This window comes from Acipenser ruthenus, chromosome 5, assembly GCF_902713425.1.
Source record: "Acipenser ruthenus chromosome 5, fAciRut3.2 maternal haplotype, whole genome shotgun sequence".
Taxonomy (NCBI): Eukaryota; Metazoa; Chordata; class Actinopteri; order Acipenseriformes; family Acipenseridae; genus Acipenser; species Acipenser ruthenus.
Window position 1 is genome coordinate 29,010,904 of NC_081193.1, and position 27,968 is coordinate 29,038,871.

At 37.6% G+C, this 27,968-nt stretch overlaps 1 protein-coding gene across 28 annotated transcripts in view; it reads left to right on the forward strand.

The window, feature by feature from the left end:
• The window catches only part of LOC117402333 (dystonin-like), a 205,066-nt gene that overhangs the window by 16,368 nt on the left and 160,730 nt on the right, over nt 1-27,968 (forward strand). For 5 of the 28 annotated variants that reach the window (XM_059023946.1, XM_059023952.1, XM_059023955.1 and 2 more), the window contains exon 1: nt 1,153-1,298. The exons of the other annotated variants lie outside the window; for them this stretch is intronic. In XM_059023946.1, coding sequence (XP_058879929.1) covers nt 1,208-1,298 — 91 coding nt within the window. In that variant the 5' untranslated portion in view covers nt 1,153-1,207. Of the gene's footprint in view, nt 1-1,152; nt 1,299-27,968 lie in introns of those variants that run through there. 28 annotated transcript variants of the gene reach the window in all.

The following is a 27,968-nucleotide window of genomic DNA, read 5'->3' on the forward strand; positions in this document are numbered from 1 at the left end:
TACCAGCTTTGACCACCAGTACTGTTTATATAATAATACAAATAGTACCTATAACTGTTTGTGTAAATACAGTAATCACGTGTGCATATCATGTATTCCGCCTAACTATATACTGTATTGATTTAAATATTCAATTGTAACGATAATTATTAAATGAAAAAAAAAAATTGTACTACTGTATTCATTTACTGTAGTCATTTAATAGGTACTGCCAAATAAGACTAAGAATATGCAATATCATTGCATTTCATTAATAATTTGGCACTATTTGAAACTGACTATGCTATTCTGGAGGAAGCAATTGCTGGCTCCTGGCTGTGAAAGCAGCTAGCAACGTCTGGCTTTAGGACCTGGGCAGAAACAGGGGGCTGGGGGGAATAGCTGCTTTAGTTTACACCCTAGGAACAAATACAAATATTTTGCAGCCCTGCTGTTTAGTTTTTAAGCTTTGGCAAAACATATATATTTTTAAATTCATTCATTGGAAATGAATTAAAAATAGTCTACAGAGTGCGATAAAACAACAGGAAAAAAAAAATATATATATACTGGAGTAACAAAATGTAGGCCTACAAATTGTTAATGCATTGAACCTATTATATTTTCTTTTGTACGAAATCCTGACGAAAATCAATGACCAGTAAATTTGACACGTTTAATTCCTTACTACACTAGACATCTTTTTTCTGTTTCCTATTGGTATTTTTCCTGGATGATACGTCAACTGCAGGATAAAAAGTAAAATGGACTAAATGCAGCAGAGACGGTTGCCATTAGGGTGTAGAGTAGACAAACAATATAGAAGTAAGATGTACTGATTTTGAACGTGTGTAGATTTTAAACGAGGCAAGAAGGACGCATGCTGTACACGTAAATGTACAGCGTGATGAAAAACATAACGAAATAAAACGGGGCACGTTTTCAGCACAAGAAAGCACATAGCAAAGGAGAGGTACACTGTCTATACAGAACTTAAATGCAAGATGTTGCTATGTATAGAATTACTGTAAATGCTCAATTACTAGCATTCATGATGTCGCTCAGCCCCTCTTCCGTAGTTACAGATTTCCATTGGAGCTTCATGACTCGGCGAGTGGGAGATGGGCGTTTCCCTTCGCAGAGGCACTGATCACTTTCATCCTTCTGCGGCGAGTCCAAGGCTGCTTAGCCTAGCTTACAGTAACTGTCCAGTTTTAAAAGCCTTTTCATGGCTGGGTATTCATCCACAGCTGCTTATGTACACGCGGGCGAAAGAGAATACCTTCAGGCGTACGAGGATGTACTTGAAAGACATAAAGGTAAATTCACTTCCAACATTGTACCTCTAGTTTAATTGTGCCAAATTAACGGTCTGGAAAGGCAAAGGGAGCCCTTAAATCTCCGTGTGACAGATCAGTAAACAACAACAGCTTTGCTAGTTACTGCTGATGGCTGGGGCAAATGTGATTTGATTGTGTTACACCCCGTTTTTGCTGCGTTAAGATGTACAGTTTTTAAGATTTGCACATGAACACATAAAGTGCTGCGTTGTTTTTAAACGGAGTTTGATTTGTCAATGGGCGTTATTTTCTCCACGACTGGAGATATTAAGATAATTGTAAGATTATTAGAAGTCTATGATGCACACTGTTTATCAGTTAGACTGCTAATCTACAGTAACCGTAATGTAGGAAATAATATTTTTAATATGAATCGGGATTATAATAATGTAGATGGAACATAACGTTTTTGTTCTTGTGATTTGGTTTCTCAGCAGAAGTGATCATTATTATTGTGGGCACACACAGCTGTGCAACAGGATACTAATGGATACTATTCTGTATAGCTGGAGTCTGGGAAGGGAGTGGTAGTATAATGGTTTAATTCAGTACTGTAAAAAATAGTCATCTTTAACTTTGTTTATCTATCTATCTATCTATCTATCTATCTATCTATCTATCTATCTATCTATCTATCTATCGCATTATTCATTTTATGTCTTTTCATAGATGGATACTGGCATACACTATTAGGCCAGGTTTTCACATTTACAGCCTAATGCGAGATAATACAAACACTGTTTAATTGCAGACAATCCGATAAATATAATGTAAATACAAAAAAATAAAAAGTGAGCAGTGCAGGGGATGAAGTTACTTTGCTCTTTAGTGCATCCTGCTTTGTGCTTGTGGAGACCCAGTTTGTACTGCTGTGGCTGAAAGCCAGTGCAGTAATTACGGGAAACCTGCAGAACACATTACATTTTTCTAACATCTATTCCAACTGTTCAGTGCTTCTGACTGTATGACATCATCTTTCAATGCTTAGGCCAGGCTATTCTCAGTGGAAATCAAGGAATTCAGTCAGAATTGAAGCAAATGTAGGCAGGCATAATCACATTTCTTTTGGTTTCACATTTTTAAAAAATATTTTAACAAGATTCTAGATTATGGGAAAAGAAAACATTAAACTGTTAGTTCTGGCTTTTTCATATTTCATGTGTAAGCCTATTGGAGTACCAAATTAGATTTGTCTCAGCTGTTGGATATTGTAACTAACAGAGAATCAGTTGTGCAAAAGCTTAGCGCTTGAACCCAGTAGGATAGAATCATATGATGTAGCATCATTTGGAATTTGGGAGTTTTTGTCTGGAGGCAGTAGTTAGACAATAATAACAATACAAAAGATCATTTTTCAAATGTTTTTAAAAACTTTATTTTTAAATATTTGATCAAAGCATGTTTTTGCAAAACAAGTCCATGCCCTTACTGAGAAAACAAGAAGAGAAAACAAGAAGTTACACATTTAGACTGTATGCCTTTAGACTTGTGATGACTACTGCACTGTACTCTATATCCTTAGGCGGCGCAAAGAATAATTGGGTCACTGTTTGAGGTATCTTAGTTACAGAGGTTTGCTTTTTCTGATTGCTGTAAAAGGCAATACTGTAACAGAAGGCTATTTTTTTTTAAATAAAATATCTTCTTCAGTGCGTCATGTTGCAGTACTTCATAATCACTGATATTTACCTTTGTGTGTTACAGTAAATATAAATAATTGTTTAAAAACAACAAAAAAAAAACTGTTAGAGAAATCTAGAAGTGGATCATATCTTAAAAACATTGTTTATTACGGTATGTTGTTAACTTAATAAACATTATTTAATCCTAACCCTAACATGTTGACCAGTCCTCTACATCCCAACAGCTTGTGTAGTGTTGGTTTTCTGGATCAGGGACAAAAAGTATGCCTTTAATCTAAATGGGTTTAGCACATTACCTTGTTTGTTGGTGGTTAATTACTGTCTTCAGTCCATTCCAATACCTAGGCTTATCTGCCTCCTGTCATAGCCTATAACTATCTATTATTAATCCGAATAAAATGAGCTGTGAGTATCAGTATTCCAAATAAGATAGGACATTCCTATATTATTCCAAAACACCTGTTTTTATCTCAAGCATGTGACATTCTGTTAAACATGTCAAAGAAAAACATATTTAGAATATATTTATATTTGGAATGCTTATTTATTCTGAATGCTTTTCCAAGAAAACAGAAGCAACTATGATTAATTGTAGGGAATGTGTTAGTCATATAATCTTGTGATCAGTGATACTGTACTGCTTATGTACAGTGGTCATTTACATATGCAGCTTTTTGTTTTACATTTGTTTGACTTGTTTTATTATATAGGGGGTGGCAAAGTGGTGGTTGCTTTACCACTTTCGGGACCTTTATCACTGTCTTCTAGTGTAAAGTTATGGACAGCACTCGAAACTAAACCTGTTTAACGGTTACATTACCATAGCATTTTCGTCAGCGCTGTGTAACTGCACAATAAAAACAGACTGATTTGGCATGCAGAGAAAAAAAAAAACACGGGCTGTGACTGATATTCAAATAATTGTAACATTGAAGAGATGGTCTTTGTATCAGAAAACTGGTGACAGTCGGAAATCACGTGTGATGAATAAGTGCATTCATTTGTTATATATATATATATATATATATATATATATATATATATATATATATATATATAACGGGGATTGATTTTATTCTTAATACAAGGGCTGTAAAATGCAACTGACGTGTATCTGGGTAACAGATATCCGAGTGCTGACTGTACATGTTTGTTTTATACTGATTCCTGTACAGAATCTTCTAGTAGTGCTCCACATTGTTCGATACATTGACAAAAAGGTGATTTAGTAACCTTTTACACCAGAATAGAGATCTTCCCCTTGATAAGTGAAAGAAAAATATTTAGCCACTCCCAGTTATTCCTGCACCTTTAAAAAATGGAAGTGGAACAGCAAGAAATATTGCAGACTCATTCTGCCGCTGGTTAAGAAGATGCAGTATATAAAATGTAATGAGATTTTACTATTTTTTTTGGTCAGAGTGTACACATTAGGCATATGGCTGTTGGTTATGATGGAAATTGTTGCTGTATATTTATTAGGGTTAATAAAAGCAGGTGTGGGATCAATGTTTTTTTTTATATAAACGTGCAGAATTGACTTGCAGGATGGAGCAACTGATAACATTTGTTTATTGTTACTTGTATCAAAATAGGACTCACTGGACTATATTCTGAGAGCTATTTATTCCACATAACCAAACCATTTTTTTTTTTTTAATTAGGAAAATCAAACCCAATAAACCAGAAGGCATTTCAAAACCAGAAGGCATTTCATGTTGGAGCTTGAAAATAATCTTAAAGTAGTTTTTGATTCATTATAGAATTGTAAGTGGTGTATTTTTTTCTTCAGTAAAAAGGTGTACAAATGACAACTGGACCGGGCAGCAGTGTGGAGTAGTGGTTAGGGCTCTGGACTCTTGACCGGAGGGTTGGGGGTTCAATACCAGATGGGGGACACTGCTGCTGTACCCTTGAGCAAGGTACTTTACCTAGATTGCTCCAGTAAAAACCCAACTGTGTAAATGGGTAATAGTATGTAAAAAAAATGTGATAACTTGTAACAATTGTAAGTCGCTCTGGATAAGGGTGTCTGCTAAGAAGTAAATAATAATAATAATAAATCACTTTTAGAATCTAACCCATACTATGTAATGAATGTATTATTGGACTGCATCAGCCTTTGATCAAATATTTCTATCATCTATAATGGTACTGTACTTTTCAGAAAGTATAATGTGTTTTTTACAGTGGTACAGTGTTTTTGACTTTGATCAATATTTTAATATTTTTGTAAGAGATTACAAAATCTCTCTACAACTGCTGGACTAGTAGCGTGTTCTGAAAGTTGATGAAACTACTGTATGTTACAGTATTCATGTAGGATGTTTAACATGCACTGTAGTGTTTTCAATGTAGATAACATAAAATACAGTGTATTTCCAAATTGCTCTGTCTCTAAGAAAAAGGAAAAACAAATTCAAAGTAGCAAATAGAAAATGTAGATTGAATTTTTTATATTAGTTTTTGTTTGTTCTCCTTTCTTAATAACTTTAGCATTTTAGGGGAAGAAATATTTTGTAAAAGGTTTGTACAAGCTATAGTACGCTATCTAATGATAAGGAATCTTTCTTGATTATCGTGTGAGATATTTTCATTTTATGCCAATAAGTACAGTTATCAAAGGTTTTGTGTTATTGTGTTATTATAATTGGATCAGTGGGAATTATGTCCAGTTTGGTACAAATCTGCCAATAACTCACAACATTGAAGTACTTATTACTATTACTTCCCAGATTATCTTTATGTTGTATAAATACACAATTATAATAATAAAAAAACACATTTCTCAATAAAGTGTGAAGGGATATAACGTAACCTTTTAGAACTCAATGGGCCACATTCCCCATCTTGGGCCTTATAGAAATGGCAATTAAAGCAGTGTTTTTAAACATTTGATTTATTTGACGTGGGTGTGCAAGTTGCATTTTTCAATGCTGATGGGGCAACTACCCTTCCTTACACATCAAGAGTTTCTTTCATTCTCTTGGAAAGACTATATTAGCATGGCAAAAATGAATGTATTGTCCATAAATGTGTTCTAATCTAAAACAAGACAGATTGAAAAATGTACAGGGCTTCTGCTTAACACTTTGTGCATAGTTTGCAACCATGTTGTGTCCAAGGGGGCTCAAAGAATTTTTTATGAGCTGCATCTTTTTTCTTTAGTTGCCATTTGACTTGTCTTGATATATATGGGCAGGGTTTTATATTATACAAAGGACATTACTTTGGGGTCTATTCAATTGATTTAAACAGTGCCAGATCTAAATATTGACATTTTTACACTGTCATCCATGTTGTCCTTAGTGCTGCACGAACTAATAATGCTGTTCAAGCTCTCCACAGGCGAGGGCCATTGGTGTTGATTGGGCTAATTTACCATTACAAGTGAAACAAGTGAAAAAAGCTGCTTAGATTTGTGTAGTTTGCTGTTCTACACCACAAATCCCAGCAGCTGTTTCTTCACTTGTTTCTCTTGGAATGGTAACTCAATACCAATTACCTTCATCTGATTGCCAGAAATTATTTCTGTGGAGAGCACAATCCGATAACTTGATGCCTCCAAACTTTATTGCTTTGTCTGGCAAACCACCTTGTTGGGGATCAGACATCTGTATTGACTATGTTATCTGTATAGCCTTGTGTGTCAATGTGGCTTTGAATGTGCAGGTGCAGGAGTGATGCGGTGATCAATGAAAAGGAAGACAACAAGAATCCAGGTGCAAGGAGATTTAATTATAATCCAGGTCTGGTGACGGTAAACAATAAATCCCAGGCAATACACCTTTACTTAGTGCCCTCACAGGTTGGGAGGGAGATTTACCACCAAGAATCGTTCTATTTCTGTCACATATCCCACTGCTCCGAGTGGAGCCAAAGGAACACTCGGCTGAATCCCATTACTCCCCCCTCCCGAGAAAATAATCCACATTTTGGTGGTCTTTCCCCGCATGGTGTACCATGTGGTACATGAAGGGCTGCAATGCCAGATACCACCGAGTTATCGGGGCATTGCTGTCCTTCATTGTGCTTAACCACTTGAGTGGGGCGTGGTCTGTGACAAGATCAAATGAATGTTCAAGCAGGTAGTATCGTAAAGAGTGAGTAGCCCATGTAATGACCAAACACTCCTTTTCGACCATGGAGTAGTTGCGCTCCCGAGGGAGCATCTTTTTGCTGATGTACAATATCGGGTGTTCTACTCCGTCTACCTTTTGGGACAAGACCACTCTCAAACCAACATCTGACGCATCGGTGTGGATGAATCTCTTGGTAAAATCTGGTGTGGAGGCACACCATGTAGCCCAAATGGCAGGGTTTGAAATTGTGGTTTTCTCTCTAGAGCTGCGGGTTAAGGGGATCTGCTAGTGTCCCTTTGTCAGGTCCAGAGTAGAGATAAACTTTGCCGTTCCCAGTCTATCTAGAAGCTCGTCGACCCGAGGCATGGGGTAGGCATCGAACTTGGCAATAGCTTTTACCTTACGGAAATCAACGCAGAAGGGGTTGGTACCATCCTTTTTGGCCACTATCACAATTGCACTGCACCACTCACTCCTGGAAGGCCCAATCACTCCAAGTTTGAGCATCGCCCATACCTCTTTTCTAACACCACTTCGTCGACTTTCTGAGATGCGGTGAGGTCCCTCTCGTACTGTGAAACCTGAGGCAGAGACAATGTCATATTCAACAAGGTTAGTTCTACCGGGCAAGTCAGAAAAAAGGGTTTTTCTTGGACGAAAAAGGGAGGAAAACATTTCAGTTTGAAAGGGAAAATCATCATCAATTATTTCCCTTTCTTTTCTGCCACGATTACGTGTGTGGTCGAGACGGCCATTAATTGCACCAATTCTTTATAGTTTGGCCAGTCTCGGCCCAGAATAACTGGGTGTGGTAGCCTTTCCGCCACCCCCACTACTAGGTGATGTTTTATTGGCCCTACCGATAAATATGCTTTTATGATCGGGTATGTCATCGTGTTTCCATGGGTACAGGAGATAGCCAACTGACCTTGTGACTTCCATGACACACCGCTAGGAGAGCTGTCCTAATTAAGGTCTGCTCACACCCTGTGTCCACTAATGCGTGGGTGTTCACATTCCGTAAAACCACATTAACAATACAAGGCCCCTCCCGACCGTTTTCCCCTCGCTTACCTATTTTGGGTGCCCAATTACACACCACCACGTCACACTCCATTGCAGCGGGGCATGACCTGGCCAGGTGTCCCGTTTGTTTGCACCTAAAACAAGTAGGGGGGACAGAGCACTGGTTAAGTATCTGTCCCATTGCTGGTATGGCAACGGGGCAGGGGCAGCACCTCTACCCCAGCTGGGGACCAACCTTGGTCTCCATGAAGGGGAGGCAAGGTGGCCCATTGGGGTCGGCAGTCTCAGAGGTCTGGATCCCGGTGCCGGTGCTGGTGCTGGTTGTAGTGGGAGAGAGAGAGGAGATGGTGCTCGGCTGCTCCTGTGGGCGGGATCCGTGAGTATCCCTGACCCGGCGGAGACTAGGGAGTCTTCAAAGTCCTCGGCCAGTTTCACAGCGTCGTCCAGGGTGTCGGGGTTGTGGCGCTGTATCCAGGCTTGGGTTTTGGCGCCGACCACATGGCAAAACTGCTCCAGTACAATCGCCTCCCCCATTTGCAGATTGGCCTTCAGTGTACCATGTGGTCACACAACCTTTGCGCGACCACCCTGGGGCATGTATCCGGGTACCTTTGGTACTCCCTGAATCGTACCTGGTGAGTCTCTGCTGTGATATTGAGGTGACAGAGGATTGCCAGCTTTACCAGGTCGTAATCTGCGGCGTCCGCATCGCTCATTGCCTGGTATGCTGCCTGAGCCTCCCCGATCAGGCAGGGTCCCAGCTGGCTAGCTCAGAACTCCTGCGGCCATGACGCGGTGGTGACCAGCCGCTCGAATGTGACCAGGTACGCTTCCGGGTCATCCTCCACCGTCATCTTCAACGCCCGTGCTTTAAGGGCCATCATTGCGGGTGCTGTTGTAGGGTGTGGCGTTATTGCCAGCCCTACCCTCTCAATAAGCGCGGTGTATCGCTCCTCTCTCCTTCTCTCCTCTGCCTCCCGTCTGCTTTCCAGTGCCTCCAGCAGCTCAGCCAGTGCATTGCGATCCATAGTCCCGTGTTCTGACACCACATGTGGCAAAGTGGCTTGCAGTGTGCAGGTGCTGGAGTGATGCAGTGGTCAATGAAAAGGCAGACAACAAGAATCCAAGTTCAAGGAGGTTTAATAATAATCCAGGTCTGGTGACCATAAATAATAAATCCCAGGCAATACACAGCAATGTGTACTGCACTGTTCTAACTAAAGGGTTTGCAGTCCCAAATAATAAAGACAGTCAATTTACACACACAAAGAACAAACACGGTCACCAGTCCTGGGTGCGTGTTGTAGTGCTCGTGGTGCATGTACAATAAATTGTGATACAGGTGCAGTGCTGTTCAGGATTCGTGCTGGCCCTTGGCGACCGCTCCGGAACTTGTTAGCTGTCTACTAATAATAACAATAAACAATTAGAGACAAAACAAACAAACACACATGATACGATTTCACAAACACAGGTTCTTCCGGGTTGTTTCTTAACCAAAAGTGAAGGAACAGATCACGTCTCTCCGTCCCCTGTTTGTACCGTCACACATGACCCCTTGGTAAACGAGTGTAGCCGCTCCTCCAATCCACGGCTGTCACATCGTTTCCCTTCCGGGTCGATGAGTTAGTGCAGCGAAGTTCCTCTCCCTTTCTAGATGACCGACTTCATTTTGACCCTGGGAATGAGTTGCCAGGCCAACCAGTCCAGAGTACTCTGTTCCCGTTACTTAGCGCCCTCCCAGGTCGGGACGGAGATTTGCCACCAAGAATCATTCTATTTCTGTCACACCTTGTTTTTAAAAAATATATCTTTACAGTAGAATTAAAAACATATTGCCATGTTGGACATTGCTGTTTTTCATCTGGTCAGTCATGCCCAAGAGACTGGTTAAAAAAAAGTAAAACATGGAAATGCTATTGAATTAACTGCTGTCTACACTCTTAAAGGAATTGCTGTACATCTGTTTTGGGGATTTATACCAGCTAGGTACAGTATCTAGTAAGAAACCAGTAGCACTAAATATCTGTTCAGTTTCCAACTTGCTGGTAACCAGTTCACCAGCAGTGGCTAGAATTTTGTCATTGTAATACTTTCTTGCTAGTAATAAAACATTTTAATAGTTAAGTAGTAATTGGAATACTTTTCCTTTTGGAATAAGGTTTACATACAGCAAATAACGTATTGAATGAATATGTGTATAATGTCTTTATATATCTTTTAAATGCACACATCCTTTTACATAATTCATTGTACATCCATGCTTCCTAGGTATTGATACATTTAACTTGGGACAAAGGATCAAAACATCCTTCAGGTCTGTGTTGTTACCAGTAGAAACAGCATACTATACAGCAGATCAGTGGAAAAGAGGTGGTATATGGTTTTCAATGTAAACATCTCTCAAGATGATTATTCTAATATAACTTTAAGTATGTTTCAGACAGACAGAATTTATTTAGCAATATTACTGAAGGTATGCATTGTAAAGTGATTTTGCAAATTATCAAACTGAAATTATCCATAATCCATGTTGTTTTTAGCTTCAGGGAACATATTAAATTAAATGTTATAATTCTTATAGTGTTCAGTGTCAAAGCAATGAGAAAAGTACTTGTGAAGAATACTGGTTTAAAACATTTTGGTTTCTCCTAATTCCAGAGGAGATACAGTATAAGACCTTTGTGATAGCTATAGTAACACATGTAAAGTAGAACATGAATTTGAATAGGGCAGAAAGCAGATGACTTTCTAACGGTATAGTTCAAGAGGCTTAATATGATTAAATCATATGTAGATAACAAGCAATCACAGTACCGCTTTGAAATGTCAGTAGCAGGATTTACAACCAAATGTTATCAGCCAGATACAGTGTAGCCAGTAAAGGCTATTAGGGTTGGTACAGTAATGTTTAGTTTCATGTTTAGGTACTCAGCCTGTTTACTGTGCAACAAGGTAGGCAATTTAATCAGACTTAATTAATAACCTTCATGGTAAGCCTTTGTTAGGCTGCCACTAGCTTTGGGGTGAACGCACATTGAGACCTTGATGTCTGCTTGCTGTATTTTAGCTTTTTTGCAAAACATGATGAGCCAATAGAAAAAGGGTCTGTGTTCTGAACCCATTAACAGGCTAAGGGTATGTGTCTAAAGACACTTCTATATGATCTTCTCCAGGTATGTGTGTTTACCATATTGAGGTTGTGATACAACCACTGCTGTAATGTACTGTAAGCTTAACAAAATAGCTAGCATGAGTTTTGCACTTACCTAGACAAAAGCTTCACCCCCTAACATGGATACATACAATACACTGAGAAAGGGAAACAGTGTTAACTAGCATTCAGTCTAGGAAGTCACCCATTGCAAACACAGATCACCCAATTAAATTAGGCTATATTACCTTCTATCAGATAGCCAGACGAGTGAAGTATCTACTGTAAGAGACATTGATTTGTCATTGGATGTTATACATATCACCCGCCATAGCTGCACAATTCACCATTAAGGACCCATAAAAGAAGGCTAATGTTTAACCTGCATATAGCAAACCAGAAAGACTGGATTCCATCAATCACCTAATCTCAGATTACCCCTAATTGGATGGTTGGTGAACAGATGCAAGGGGTTTATCCAGGTGAGGTATACATTGATAAAATACAATGGTCAGATTCTCCTTTCAGAAATACCACCAAGTTTCCAATGTATTTAACGTACCAATGATGTTACATTTTTCATTTTTATTGACATACAGTACAGTACTTCTAGACTACAGGATAACCCATAAAACACCAGCAAATGGCATATCAGAAAACAAACTTTTACCTTATTATAATAATGTTATGAACACAACGTTATTATATTATAAGACTGCATACTTCTAGAGCAAGCACTTTCAGCAGTGATTATTACTGAAATCCTACATATAAGAATTTAAAAATGCATTTTACAATTTGAATATACTAGGACAGTATTTATTTTTGAAACCCACCTTTACTTTTGTCATTAAATTACATTGTTAATAAAATACAATGTGTATTTCAGTATTTGGGGTTAAATACAAAAAAAAAAAAAAAGTTATGGTTTACAGTAGTGTACTGTACAGTACAATGCGGGTTGCAGTAAATTGGTTGTGTTGCTCATTCACTGTGTTGCGATCTCAGCTGATTTGTGACTTTCTTTTCTAAACATGCGTCATTTAAGCTGGAAAGACCTGACGACAGTTTGTTGTTACTGTAACACATTTATTACCTCCTTTTTAACAGCACACTGTAATTTAACTGCAGAGGAGTCTAAATAGAAATGTGCCTGCTGAGAACTGCACTCATCACATTACAATGATTTACCCGATGGCTTAAACCCACAACTGTGTTTGTCTTTTACTTGTCAAGGAAGCTACAGCTAACGCTTACTACAGTAAACAAACAACTACAGTTCCCTTTACATCTCTCATGCTGATTTTACAGTTTACTGCAGCATTGAAATAAATACATCCAGAAATAAAGACCCAACTGAAACACTTTTGTTAGGAAAAAAAGAAACAATAAAGCAGGTCAGTCTTTTTGTACCGTAATTCCATCTCCAATGGTGTCTAACAGACTTTTATTTTGCAAATGTAACATTGTTTCACATTTTACACTTTTTCCAGCTGAATGGAATCTGTCTAATTCTGTGCACCATACTTCCACAGATTCATTGCTGAAGTTTCATTGCTGAAGTTAAACACATCTGAAGTGTTTAAGTAAACGTGCAAGTAGACTGGAAGTGAACTACTGAAGTGAATCTGGTAAAAAGAGAGTGAGCCGTGGATATTTAACCCCATGTCAAATGAAATTAAGCCTGTGCCCACTCAGCATATGTTATTGAATTTGTCACATACTATACTCCAGTTGAAACTGGTGACTGACATTCTTTCTGTCGGTTTTATATGAAGGTGTACGTTTTAATGTTTTCATACTACAACTCAAGATATCAAAACACAGACTGTGCTCAAAGCAAAATACAATCTTTAATCAAGTTATTTAAGTGTCCTTGGCCATGAAAGGCATGTTTAAAGTCCAGTTTAGCTAAATGAAGATAAATTACCGTACTAAATTAATTGTAATTTTTTCTTGGTTGTTTTTTTATTATTAAAATGGTTTAATTCTCATTTGCCCTTGTACTCTTTGCTCTGTGTATCATATAACATTCATTTAGTTTTATGTTATTTCTGGATAATATTTTGTGCTGTCATTAGTTAAGGGAGTCATGTTAGTTAGTTAAAGATTGCTTTAGGATAATCAGTTAACTACACATGGATACTCAAAGGGCAAAAGGGCTTTCCCAAGTTACATTTTTCTCAAGAAAAATATAAATTAATATATAGGTTAATTCTATAAAATAACATAACAAAATATTTTGAGGAAAATATACATTCAGATAACCATTTTTTTTATCTCAGAACTGCACCTTGACCCTTTCCTAAGTGGTTTGGTGATTCACATTGACAAGTAATATTATTTGTGAAATACGTGTACGACATTAAATGCATATATCTTCATGGTTATTAATGTAGTTTTGTAAGTAGAAAAAAATAGAGGGCTTTCAAATACTTTGTTATACATCTGAATAACTCCTTTTGTTTACAATACCAGGCCCTTCCCTTTTAATGACAACAATGGATTTATCTGGCTAGATAAATGTTTGCCCAGTCAATGAAAATGAATAGACTGCTGAAATAAGTAAACATGTTTACATTGTGTTTGTGTAAAGTAAAGGCGAGTGATAAAGATTACCTACAGCGTGTTTGATTCCACCAAAGACAGGAACCTTTTTGGCCTTAATATAAATTGTGTTCAAAGATTGTAAACGTATTCACTTTTTATGGGCCATTAATCAACTGGAGAAGCATGTAGCAACCAGGAAAGCTGATATTCAGGTGAACCTTTTACTCAATACCAAGAGAGTACATGTAAAATCCTTTCCCAGTTATTGCTATGACAGCATTCTGCATTCCATTTATGTGTTCAACCACACACCCAGAACATGTGAATACAGATATGAAAAGGATTATTACAGTATTAGAAAATGATTCAGTACCGTCAGCCAATCAGCTTCCAGTTTTAGCAGGCGCTAATATTATTTTTTATTATTTATTTCTTAGCAGACGCCCTTACCAAGGGCGACTTACAGTTGTATACAAAAAAAAATGCATAGCAAGAATTACAGTACAATTAAGAGCAAGATACAAAATACAATGACTTCAGTCCTAATAAGAGCAAATACAATTTGATGTCAGGGCAGTTCGAGAGCAGGTAACAGTGTTGATAGTTACATCAGGGTTAGATACGAGTGCATGTGAAATACAAAATACTACAGATTGGGTTAAGTGCAGGATTAAATACAGTAAAATAGGGAGCAGATAAGTGCAAGTTAAAGTGCATTAAAGGCAGAGTGCTGTATTGTCCAGAAGGGAAGAGTTGCATTTTACAGGTGTTGTCTGAAGAGGTGTGTCTTGAGGAGGCGCCGGAAGGTGGTCAGGGACTGGGCAGTCCTGACATCCGTAGTAAGGTCGTTCCACCACTGTGGGGCAAGGGTGGAGAAGGAGCGGGCTGTAGAGGCAGGGGAATGTAGCGGAGGTACAGACAGTCTTCTAGTGCAGGCAGAGCAGAGAGGTTGGGTGGAGGTGTAGGGAGAGATGAGGGTCTGGAGGTAGCTGGGTGCAGTCTGGTCAAGGCATCAGTAGGCGAGTATACTGAACTGGATGCGAGCGGTGTTCGGGAGCCAGTGGAGTGAGTGGAGCAGTGGAGTAGCGTGGCAGAGAGAACACCAGACGAGCAGTGGAGTTCTGGATAAGCTGGAGTGGACAGGTGGCGGACGCAGGGAGGCCGGCCAGGAGAGAGTTGCAGTAGTCTAGGCGGGAGAGTACCAGGGCCTGGACGAGGAGTTGCATGAAGTAGTTGGTGAGGAAGGATCAACTTCTCTGTATGTTGCTCAGGAAGAATCGGCAGGTGCGTGCTAGAGTGGAGATGTGCTGGGAGTAGGAGAGACAGGGGTCCAGGGTTACTCCAAGGTTCTTGGCTGAGGAGGAGGGAGAGAGCATGGTAGATTCCAGAGCAATGGATATAGAGAGATCAGAGAAGGGGGAAGATGAGGAGGGGAAGAAAAGGAGGGCATATTTACAACAGGTTGAGTTTGAGGTGATGCAAGTGTATCCAGGAGGAGATAGCAGACAGACAAATAGAGATACGGGAGGGGATGGTGGGGTCAGAGGGGTGGGAGGAAGATCTGAGCATCATCAGCATAGAAATGGTATGAGAAACCATAGGATGCGATGAGGGGGCCCAGGGAGCACTAATAGTTTCAAGGCCATGTTTGAAGACCAGGAGCCATGGTACACCTTAATACAACTTTGCAGCCATTTTGAAGTGAGAATTTGAGTTGCTAAGGTTCTAAAGGGGTCAGGAAGATTGGCTAGTCATATCAGAGCTGAGACACTGTTTGAAATGGCGCTGTTCAGAACTGTCTCCTCTGTGTCAGCCAGGCTCAGAGTAAATTACCATGATTAATTGCTGGAAAACTAGTGTCTCAAAATTTGCAGACAAACTAATTAATGAGCATACCAATCTGTCTATTAAAATAAGCCAATTTGACTTACAGACCCTTAACTATTTCAATTTTTATCAGACAGGTCGCTATGCTTATCTCCCAGCCATCACCTAACTACATATACCATAAGTTAAATATAGGTCAGTACATATATATTCAATTACCAAATCTTGATATAATAATCCATCGAACTTATCTTTTGTACACTCAGTCATTTCAAATTGATTTTTTTCTTTCTATACAGAGTTCACTGAGCACTCATCATTCAAACTCCCACTTTTTCCTCATTCTCCACTTAGAGTTGTACAATCTCACTCCAGTTGCTGGTCCACTTATTGTTTGCATGTTGATTGGGATAGCTCAGTTGCAAGCAACTGTGCCTTTAAAAAAGTATACAGTAACATCTGGCTTTCTGTTGGTTTAGGGCGGTGAATGTGTACCATATGTACATGCCATGTCAAGGTATCACGGAGGGCAGGCCTAAACAGCACTATTTCGAATAATTGTGTCCAAGAAGGTAACTCCTGTTTATGTGTATTGTACTGTAGCTAAGTAAACGAGGCCTTCTTGCATTATTGAAAAGAACAGCCCTGTACTCTGATAATCATTGATAGATTAGTTTGCTTGAAGTTGAAAGTAGGTTTAAGTGAGCCTTATTTGCCACCAGTCAAGTTTTCCTGGCTTTTTTAAAGGTTGGTAAGCAATCCTGCTTAGTGCAAAGTTAAATATTTTTTACATTAAACACATTCTCTGATGTTGTATTTGTAACGGTGGCTGGTGATATATTAGATAAGCACTGTCGGCCATATTCACAAAGCATTTTCCACCCTGCTAAACGCCCGTTTTTTTTCAAAAAAGAAAACCAAATGTTGATGTTAAAGCCCCAAAAACATTAAGCTGTATATTGTTAGTTGTGTTAGCAATTTGTTTTTGTTTTACAAGAAAATGGAGTAAATGTAATGCAGTGTACTAGCTGTCTGAATACAGCCCTGTGTCTCATGTTAGAAATGAGTAATGTTCTAATAATCCATTACAGACCCCACCAGCTTTATCATTTCACAGGGGAAATGATGTCATGAGAAATGGGAAGTGGTACTGCATTGTTGAATTATTGAAACCACAGCATCAATAACCCTGTTGCTGGGGTCAGTAATGAATATGCAGTATTACTCAAGGCGGTGTTGTGGGATCTCTATATGCTGATGTATTCGGTCACTTACAGATGAGTGTCTGCAGCTAAAGTCTAAAGGCACTCCTACATGATTTTTTTTGCTATTAATTGTTTTAAAATATATAATAAAAGGAGAATCGTAATAACTGAAGCAGTGCAAGAACTTAGTCTAATTCTTTTGAAACCGTGAAAAAACAATTTTTGTGACATGTTATGAAGAAGTTGAGATAATTTGCACCAAAGAACATATTCTGCTGTATGACATTAACTAAAGCCTGCACTGTACACTGTATTTGAGTTTCACCTGTTTTCACCTAACTGACCTCCTGTTTCCAATCGTACTGAATGAGATATTTGCATTCACTTTAACTCCCTTTGGCTCTTCAGAATATGAATGTGCTGTGCTTACTACACCAGCTTATATTCAAAACAAGGAATTTTAGGCTTTTGCTGACCTACTGTACCACAGTTCCTGAATACAATTGCCTGCCATGTTCTCAGAGGCCTGTTGGGATTAAAGTTTATTCTGCTGCTGTTGCAGTGCAGTGACTCACTGAAGGGCCTTGAGTGATGCAGTGGCTCCCACCTCTTGTGTGCTGACTGTCCTGGCCCTCCCCTATGAGCTCATGCACTGATTCATGGTCACTCCCCCTTTCATTCTGGTTCACAGTGGTTTGTCAGTTGCTTCTCACCAGAACTTCTTCCTCTGAGGATGATTTGACAGGCAAACCAGTGTAACCTAGAAGCAGCTGCTTATGTAAAATAGCCTATATATTTTTTTCACTTTCAAACTGTGCTTATTACATGCTACTGTAGATATTGGGGTATATTTTAATGCTGTTTTGCTGAAAAATAATTCATCTGTCACCCAGTAACAGGATTAGTATATAATTTGCCTTGGGTATTGTGTTAAAATACCATGAAATGCCACTGCTAAAATAATTATTATAGTTTATGAAGTTTGGCATTGATATCACATTTAATTACTAGCCAAACCATTTGAATGATATAATTACTGGTTTGTTAAATGTATAATTTAATGATCTGCTAATCAACCTTACAAAAAATGATTTGCTGACATTGATCTGTATTTAACTGGGTAGAGATGTGTTGCTGGTCATATCTGACCAACCACATATCACATTCAAAATTAGCCATGTTAGGAAAACATACAGCTAACTATATAATTCCAGTAAATCTTTCCCTTGTCCCAAAAACAAGTAACCACAAAGTAACTCACTACTGAATTGTATATTACTGAGTGAAGATTACCATAGTTGCTCCAATCAGATGGAAAAGTGCTTGCTTCCCCCACTGGACATCTTTACATCATTTATCCAATTGTAATTGCTAAGTGCTGACATGCACTCGGCAGGGGCTGCTCAAAGCTGCTGTTTCTGGGTACAGGGGTTTGGATACATCTGTGCTGGAAATTCTGAGGGACAGTTTGGTGTGGGAGCTAATTTATCTTTGGAGGCTGCAGATACCTGGAAAATCACAGCACATTTTTAAGTCACCTCCTGTGATGTTAACTAGATTTGAAAGGCCACAGAAAAAAAGACAGTGCTGTCCTCCTAAAGGCACAAGGCAGTAAGTAATTAAGTAAACAGTTTGCTATTTTGATCCTTGGAGATGAGTATAGGTGTGGTCTATTCATTATGTAACAATGGTGTCAGGTAAGAGGCAACATACACCCCGTTCATATTACTGGGCTTGCCCAGGGCCGGCCTCAGATTTAGGTCTGCAACCCCGAACCAGTTATTATGTGTAGTAAGAAATTGGATTCCTTTGCATGGAGAATTTCAGTGGCTAGAGTTCACGGCTCCTCGATTGATTCAGATTCAGTAGTCTGCCCACTAATAATGTAGAGCAAAATAGGTATTGTGGTGTTTGCAGAGCCGACCCAAGCTGAACCCAAGACAGAAGTGGAGTCCTGCTGGGAACGAGCTGAAACATTGGACATGGACTGGATGATTTAAAAATGAAATGTATTAATGAGATGATATGCGTTGTAACCATTTGTAATGTTTGAATAATCTTTAGTCTGTAACGAATACTGTAAAGTGCTCTCTCTCTCTGTAAGACCGTATAACAGAATCTGGTACAACTTGATACACTGGCCGGCCTTGAGCAGTCTCTTATCAAGATAGGCACAGCTCCAGAATTGAGGGCTGGAATTTTTAATACTTTTTCAGCTTAAATATAGAATAATGCTGTACTAATAGATGTATGTTAATATGCTTGTTTTAAATGGTATAGGTTGTTGTGGTAACATGTAATCATAGGTAGTGGTAATTATAGTTAGTTTAAATAATAGTGTACTATGAACAATTTTTATGTATAAGATCATATGATTCACTTTGTGTAATATGATAGCATACCTGAAGCTGTTTTCTATCAAGATGAGCATAGTTAAAAACTGAGTCCTAATTCAATGAAAAGAATTACTGTGTGCTTACATTCAAGAATTATAACTTCTGAATATAAAGGGAAAAGGAGTTAGGAGTATTCTTAAGGGAAAGAGAAAAACAGAAAAGGATTAAAAGACCTCGCTTTGAGTAGGTTTCTGCTTGTAATTCAGTTTTAAAATAAGTAGGTGAGTAAGAACAACCTAGAGTAAAAAGCAGACTCTAACTTAAGAAAAATAAGCATTGTCAGAAGATACACCACAAATAGAGAGCAGAAAAATTGAATAAAATCCTATTGTAATATTGCTGCTATGCTGCTGCTAGCAGAAAGTAATAAGGTTAGCAGCCATACGCTATAAGGAGTAAGGTACTAGTTTGACTCTGAAGTTAAAAGACGCAGCATAAAAAGATGTGTTTAAAATACAAAATAAAAAGATTGAAAAAATATTGAAGAATAACTTTATAAGCAAAAGATAGGCTTTGGAAAAGTAAACTCTGTGTAACCTGCTCTAGGAGGGATCAGTGCTTGAGGCCAAGAGGTCTTCATTGGCAAGAGAAGCGGGGATTCTCTTATCAGGAATTTACGGTGTCAAGGCTAGAAGTATTTTTCAATTTAGAAGAAGGAAGGACAGAATAGAAATGGTCTAATGCCAAAATATATTAAGATAGTTAGTTGCCGGGCGGAACAAGCACGTAAGATACAGGTGTAAGGAAAGTTCTAGGGAACATTAATCACTATTAAACTTGGCAAGAAAAGAGGTGTCTCCAGCAAGCTGGTTTTAGCCAGTATGTGTATAGCTGAAAAATACAGGGTCATCTGGATGTCAATTAAGTTCAAGCTACCAGGGGCCCATAGGAGAAAAACATTACAGCTTAACAGCTCAGTAAAATAGTTTTCCATAAGGAGAAAACTCTACACTAAAAAGATATAAGATGGAAGTTCCCTATAATACCTGCTAAACACACACCTGTAAGGAAAGAATGAAACTAATTTGAGAGTGAGATGACATGAGGGAATATATTTTTGAAAGCCAAGTTCATGTAATCAATTATAATCATTATAACTATAACTGCTATATTATGATATAACTATTGGTGTTGCATATATTCAAACACCACTCTTTTTATAATACACACAATTATTGGTGCTTCATATATTTAAACACCACTCCTTTTTATAATGCACCCATATTAAGTAGTGAATCAAGGTAGCAGGGATTTTGTGAACTCTGCTTCACCTAACTTTTCAGATGAAGGAGGGGGGCCAAGAATGAGTGGATGAGAACATGGGCTAGTGTTGATTTGTTGGCATATGACTCTAATTGAGTCTGAAGAGTTGGTTGAATTCTTTAGAGATTACTGTTTGCCAAGAGATAAGGACTGTCAATATAGATTGATGATTGGATCTAATTGGGGCTTCCCATTGCTTTCAATGGGACGAAAATTGTATAAAAACCCTGGGCCGATCACACTGAGACCACCACAATCAAGCTTGGTAGAGCTACGTGGTCCATCCTTTGCAGATCTCCACAGAACAGTCCTTCTCTTTTGTTCACACTACTCTTCCTTATAATAGGAGGTAAGCATATTAATGGTATTATTGTATCTCGCATTTATTGGTTATATTGCTATGAGGTTTTGAAACTATGTTTTAGTATTGAGAGTGTTATATTGAATGTGCTAAAACATAGCAGTGGGTGCTTGTAGGCTTTGTGCTTAGCCAGCCTGAGGGCTGCACTAAATACATATAATTGTATTATGTTATTGAAGTACTAAATGCTGAAGCTTGTAATAAACTTAGGATTGCTAATTATTGTTACATGTTTTCGGGTTTTAGTAGTATGCGCAAACTACTAAACCAATATTAAAGGCATTTTAATAAAATGAAGGAGCGCATAAATGAGTCTGAGTGATTTTCTTGATTAAATAAAAAGGTTTTAAGGACACACCGCTCGTCCAGTGCTCGAACATAAACCACTAGGAGTTTTAAACATCTCTGTCCTCCTTAACGTCTCCCCTGAGTTAAGAGTGTGTGCAGAGCGAATAATATAATAAAAGAGAACGTGAAAAGTGAAAACGTGACAGCATTCACATATGTGACTGAAAAGCAGGCCTAAAATGTGGCGAACTGCGGGTTTTTTTATGGAATGACACCCTGCACTCAGAATGGAAGAGCTACCTAAATATACAGTAATCACTGATTTGTAGCAGATGCTTCTTATTAATATATATTTATTCAATGCAGCACAGAAGCAATTGTATGGTATATATTTTAAAAAAAACTATTATATTATTGACTATTTTGACTTAATGTTATGGTGTGTAACAGGGTGATGGTATGTGCTTAACTGTACTCACAATTACATTATTCTCTTAAAAACACAGAGTATTTAGAATGCAGGAAATAGCAACTTGCTAGTGTTGACCGGTATACTTCACTCAGATTGCAAATGACTATCAGGTTGTACATACAGTGACAAGCTCACGACTGACCACCTAATAATCGTACTACTGCTCCCTCCTAAGGAGAGACACAGCATTAAATACATTACGCATGTTTCTTCTCATTGATACGTATTTGTTTAACCTGAATACCGTCTTTGTTTACAAACACGATCGTTAAACTATTCTGTTGTTTACTCGTTTTTATTATCATTGCCATTATTATTCTGTAGTCCCTAACCATTACCACTTCATTGAGGGAAGCGCCCTAATCTAAATACAGCAATACACCGTTACATATATAATATCAAATACACTTTGTTCAACAACATGCACGATACATAATAAACCACTGCTCTGTCGCCAGTAGAATAACATGAACAGTAATAATCACAATAACAGGCATTGAAATATTGCAGTGAGGGTCTCACCCTGACATGGTGCATCAACGATCTTAATATTTGTGGATGAGAACAGTACTTTTTTTTATGTGTGTGTAAAAGCAAGCAGCTAAAAGAAGTGATCGGCATTTAAAATTAAAGACGCACACTTCTGTAACTATGTAGTATATCATTGCATGCAAAATAAACAATGGTAGCTGAGTATGCCAAGTCGCCAGCATTATTGATTATTATTGAGATCCACAATCCTGCAGTTTTTATATGTATTGCTTAGTTACTAAATAACAGGAAGAAAAGGTAATTGTGACAAGTTAAGCATAATTATAAATGCACTGCAGCTCGTATATTATGTGACAGAAACAACCTGAATGTTACCCCACTAGATTTTTATTTATTTATTTTTTTTTATAATTAAAGTTGTATGATGTAGAAATAATTACCATTCAATACTGATCCACTGCCATCTGGGCTAGCAGAGCATTCAGCTTTCTATTTACCTTTCGGTCGTGTCGGAGTATGGGAGTGTCTACTGAGCTGTGCAGCCACATTGGTCGTGGGATATGAAAAGGTACCCCCTGGTCTGGAATTGCAGGCCCTGAGCCACATCGAAATGGCGGACTAAATCTGGCCCGGACCTGGGCTGCCTTTTCTTTTTTGGAGTGTTCATATATGAGAAAAGGCGGCCCTGAGGCGTCAATCGCAAGTGTGAATAGGGTCAGAATAGTCTAGGGTTATGTGAGAAATCCAGGCCACTAAAAGGTTTAGATTTATTCAGATTGATCATTAGAGTAGTTTGTGTCAATCTAATTGTGAAATACAATACACGTGTTAGAGAACATCGAAAAGAAACACGATACTTATGTAAGACTCTTTTGAAAAAAAAACAAAAAAACATTAAAATGATACATTTACAAGATAAGAAAAAAAAATTGACAAAGACAGCATTCTGTGTGTTTTTCCCTTGGTGGGATATATTGATCTTATTATCATCACTTAATACAATACATATTCAGCTGAACTTACAGTGCCTTGCATAAGTATTCACCCCCCCTGGACTTTTCCACATTTTGTAGTGTTACAACCTGGAATTAAAATGGATTTAATTAGGATTTTTTGTCACTGATCTACACAAAATAGTCCATAATGTCGAGGGGGGAAAAAATCTGCATATTTTTCAAAATGATTTACAAATAAAAAACTGAAAAGTCTTGATTGCATAAGTATTCACCCCCTTTGCTGTGACACCCCTAAATAAGCTGTGGTGCAACCAATTGCCTTCAGAAGTCACATAATTAGTTGAATGGAGTCCACCTGTGTGCAATTAAAGTGTCACATGATGTCAGATTAAATACACATGTTTCTGGAACGCCCCAGAGTTTGTTAGAGAGCATATCTAAACAAACAGCATCATGAAGACCAAGGAGCTATCAAAACAAGTCCGGGATAAAGTTCTGGAGAAGCACCAATCAGGGTTGGGTTATAAAAAAATAACCACCCCCACGGTGAAGCATGGTGGTGGCAGCATCATGTTATGGGGATGCTTTCCATCGGCAGGGACTGGGAAACTGGTCAGGATTGAGGGCAAGATGGATGGAGCCAAATACAGCGAAATTCTAGAGGAAAACCTGTTTCAGTCTGCAAGAGACCTGGGACTAAGGCGGAGGTTCACCTTCCAGCAGGACAATGACCCTAAACACACAGCCAAAGCTACACTGGAGTGGTTTAAAAATAAGAACCTGAATGTCTTAGAATGGCCCAGTCAAAGCCCAGACCTCAATCCGATTGAGAATCTGTGGCAAGACTTGAAAATTGCTGTTCACCAACGGTCCCCATCTAACTTGACAGAACTTCAGCAATTTTTTCAAGAAGAATGGGCAAAAATTGCAGGATCCAGATGTGCAAAGCTGGTAGAGACTTACCCCAAAAGACTCACAGCTGTAATTGCTGTCAAAGGTGTTTCTACCAAGTACTGACTTGGGGGTGAATACTTATGCAACCAACAAATGTCTTTTTTTTGTTTAATTAACTTTTGTGTCACAATAAAAAAAAAAATGCACCTTCAAAGTGTTAAGTATGTTGTGTAAATCAAATGGTAAAAATCCCAATTAAATCCATTTTAATTCCAGGTTGTAACACTACAAAATGTGGAAAAGTCCAAGGGTGGTAAATACTTATGCAAGGCACTGTACCACATTTGATGTGGGGACTACTGTATCTTGTTGTAATGCCATTTTATACCTGTTTAATATCATACTATGTGTGTTTTGTATAATTCTCTATTGTTCATTTAAATTTGCTTATGAAAAGCCTAACTGTAGGGAAGTGAGGTGAGGAAGCACATCAGTGTTGCACAAGCCCAGTGAGTACTTAATGCTTTACCCTTCTAGTGCACATCAACAACAATAGAGAATCACACAGAACACACATGATAGGCTATTAAATAGGTAATAAATTAAATAAGGAAAATATACGGAAAATATAGCCCAATATAAAATTAATTAACTTGACAGAGTATAGCCCAATACAAAATTAATTAACTTGACAGAGTATAGCCCAATATAAAATTAATTGATTAACTTGACAGAAAAACTTACCGGCTGATCCTAAATATCCAAGACCAAGAAATACTGTATGTATCTACAGTATATTTATAATTTTTAGTGTTTTAATAAATGTTCATAAAATGGTCATTTTTTTATTTTAGCAAAGCATATGAAGATTGTAGTTTCATTTTAATTCAAAAACACTTCTGCTAGGATTTCTGAGGTCAGACTAGTCTGGGAAGCAGAATAATTGCTTTGTTTTCAGCCAGATGGTAAGTATACTTCGGTTTGAAATGCCTCTTGGGAACAACACAACAAATTATGGGGATGAAGTTTAGATACAATTAAACTGTTACACAGAATATTGTGGAACTTATCATTAACCCTGGTCTTATTTTTAATTTTTAACAGTTTTAAATTAAAATTACATGTATTTTAATGACTGAAACATATGGCTGTTCTCCTGACCTAAATTCTATTTGATATTAAAGAGAAAAAAACATGTGAAAATAATTAAAACTCCTCTGTTGAGAGTGAGCTCATACTGTGCAAGTATTGCTTCTCTATTGGTTGAATAATGCCCTAGGTATTCCAGTTTCCATTGCTTTCAAGGTTAAGGAGTTTGTAACAAAAGTACTTTATGCTTAAGAAGTAGGTCCTTTGTAGAACAGTCCCTATTTAAGCAATATAACCTGAAGAAGCTGATTCGAGTGCATTTAACATAACGAGAAGGGCCTTACCGGATGATAAGGCCATCTTTTTTTTTTTTTTTGTGATTTTATGCAGCACTAGTTTTTGTTGCTAATGAATACAAAGGTTTTCCTCATTATTCTATGAGTAATGCGGTTTGCTCAGAATTCCATTTGAGGTATGGTAGCCTTCACTCGGGTTTCATCCCAGCGGTAGATGCTACATGTGCATTTCCAATCGCCAAATTATAAAAAAAAAGACTTCTACTTACATGGAGCTGTTCTTAGTTTAGGTACCTCGCACAGAAAAACAAACCTGGTTTGCGAAACATGTAAAGAATAGAAGTACAGCTAACTTTTTTTAAAATTATTTTTCATTTGGATTTGAGTGCATGTTTGTTTAAGTTTCAGTATTTAAGTTGCCGTTTGGTCCTAACATTTTATAAGTGAAATAAATACAAAAAGGTTTTAGTAATTAAAAATATCTGGTTGTCTACGGTATGTGTTAATCCTGGTGCTGTTTGTTCAGTAACCTGTTCATAAAGTAAAAGTCTCTTTTCCAGCTTTAGAGAGCGCTGTGCCTGTGTTGTTAATGTGAGATTGAAATAAAGTTGCTGAAAGTAATCAGACTGCAGCCATATGTTTGATTTTTTTATTTCATCATTCGAACCGGAGACTAGATGTTATTGTTGTTGTGGTTACTGTGTTGCCGCTGAGAGCAAACACTATTCTCGATTTTTTTTTATTTACTATACTAAATTTAAATAGATAGATAGATAGGACAGCTAGGAAGCAGAATAGTCTGTACATTGACAGACAACATTCAGAGGGTGTGTACAAGAATGGAGTCTCTTTTCATCTGACACATTACCCCAGGTACCCTCTAATTTAATTTTGGTCAGAATTAGGGAAGAGGCTAGGACATGAATGTGTGTTAAAACACTAAATAAATAAGTCTGAAATGATCTTGGGGCCTGTTGTAGTTATTTAACAGCACCACTGTTGTATAAACCTGATTGTTCATTAATCTAATTTCACTGTATTTGTATTGTATGTAGTAATGCTAATACAGTATGTGAACCTATAAATCATCCAATGGGGAAAACCACAGCTGAATTAAAGTATACAGATCCACCACTGTTCAGATGATTATAATAGACCTCTTTGAGTACTAATTGACAAGACCTTCTCCTGTGCTATCTTTCATGACAGAATAAAAAGGCTATTTTTAATGAAAAGGCCCACAAACAAAATTTCAATTTAAAAACCTATGTCATCATGGAGATAAAAAAAAACACCACACACATGAATGATTAGATTCTTATATATAAATACATTTACATTTTAATGCACTGTTAAAAAAAAAAAATAAAAAAAAAATAAAAAGCTAGTTTACTGTGTAAAAGAAATACAGTAAACCCTATTAACGATCTCCTGTACGAAGCAATCACCTGCTCTTCTGAGACAGTAAATCCCAGACCTAATGTTTTTTTCAAAACAAGTGATTGAAGTGAATGAGAACCCTTTGTACAGTGCAGATTTATTTTCTATATGGACTGTGCAATCAGCACACGCTATATACTCTTAACCTTAAAGATTAATTAATCAGTTGGAGATAACAGCAACATTTTCGTACTGTTAAAACATGTTCCAGCTAGCATAAGAGTAATTACCACAAACTCATCAATAAACTCACCACAAAGCATCATGTAAAGTTCTTACCTAAGTAAATCACACAAGAAAACAAACAAGACTAGTACTGTATCTGCCAGTCTTTTGGGAGAACTTCGAAAAAGTGTGTTCCTGCATCTAAATGCACTGTTTAAAGTAGGTAATGCTTTGTGCACTGTATACAGTATATGTAAAGTGAAATCTTTAACAATCCTATCGTAACTGTTTCATGTGAACAGAAGGAAACTCAAAATATTCAACAGACTTAACTCGTTTTATTTTTTCATGCTTTCCTGTTCTCAAAAATAATGTGTCATCATTCTTTTAGTATGTCTTCAGTGTCATTTTGATTGCTGATTTTTAGATTAAATTGAACTTTGATCGTCAATGGTGAGGTATGTGATGATATAACCTTCTGAGGGCATTTGAAAGAGCTTTCCCTTTCGAATTCTATTTCAAAATCTAAATAATATGTAAACACAAAAGTTACCTTTAAACAACATTTGTAATAAATATGACCATATTATGGTGTCATAGTCCTTAATCTGCTTCTTTCTCATCAGTGTAGAATTTAAATGAAATCTAAAACAAGCACTTTATATTGCTGTAGTTCTCAACAATAGAACAATCATAGTTTTGGCAAATATATCCTGTTTTATGTTATAGCAAGGCCAAATCCAGGAAGGTCTGTGTCAACAAATAATGGATTGTGACCTCGGTTGTTCAAAAGTACAAATAAACGAGTCCTTGTTATTTTATACTGGCTGGAAGACTACCTTGAAAAAGTCCCATATACTGTATGTCTCAGAGGCCACTTCAGTTTAGCACAGGTCAAGCTTGTAGTATTTATATTCCTTTTTTTTCCTTTTCAAATTCAGGAGACAATGCAATATCTGTCGTGATTCTATCTGATGTTTTCCAACTGAGTTGTTAAGCCATTTTTTGGTCCAGTAAGAAAGATATTAATAGTCTAAATAATTGGTATCC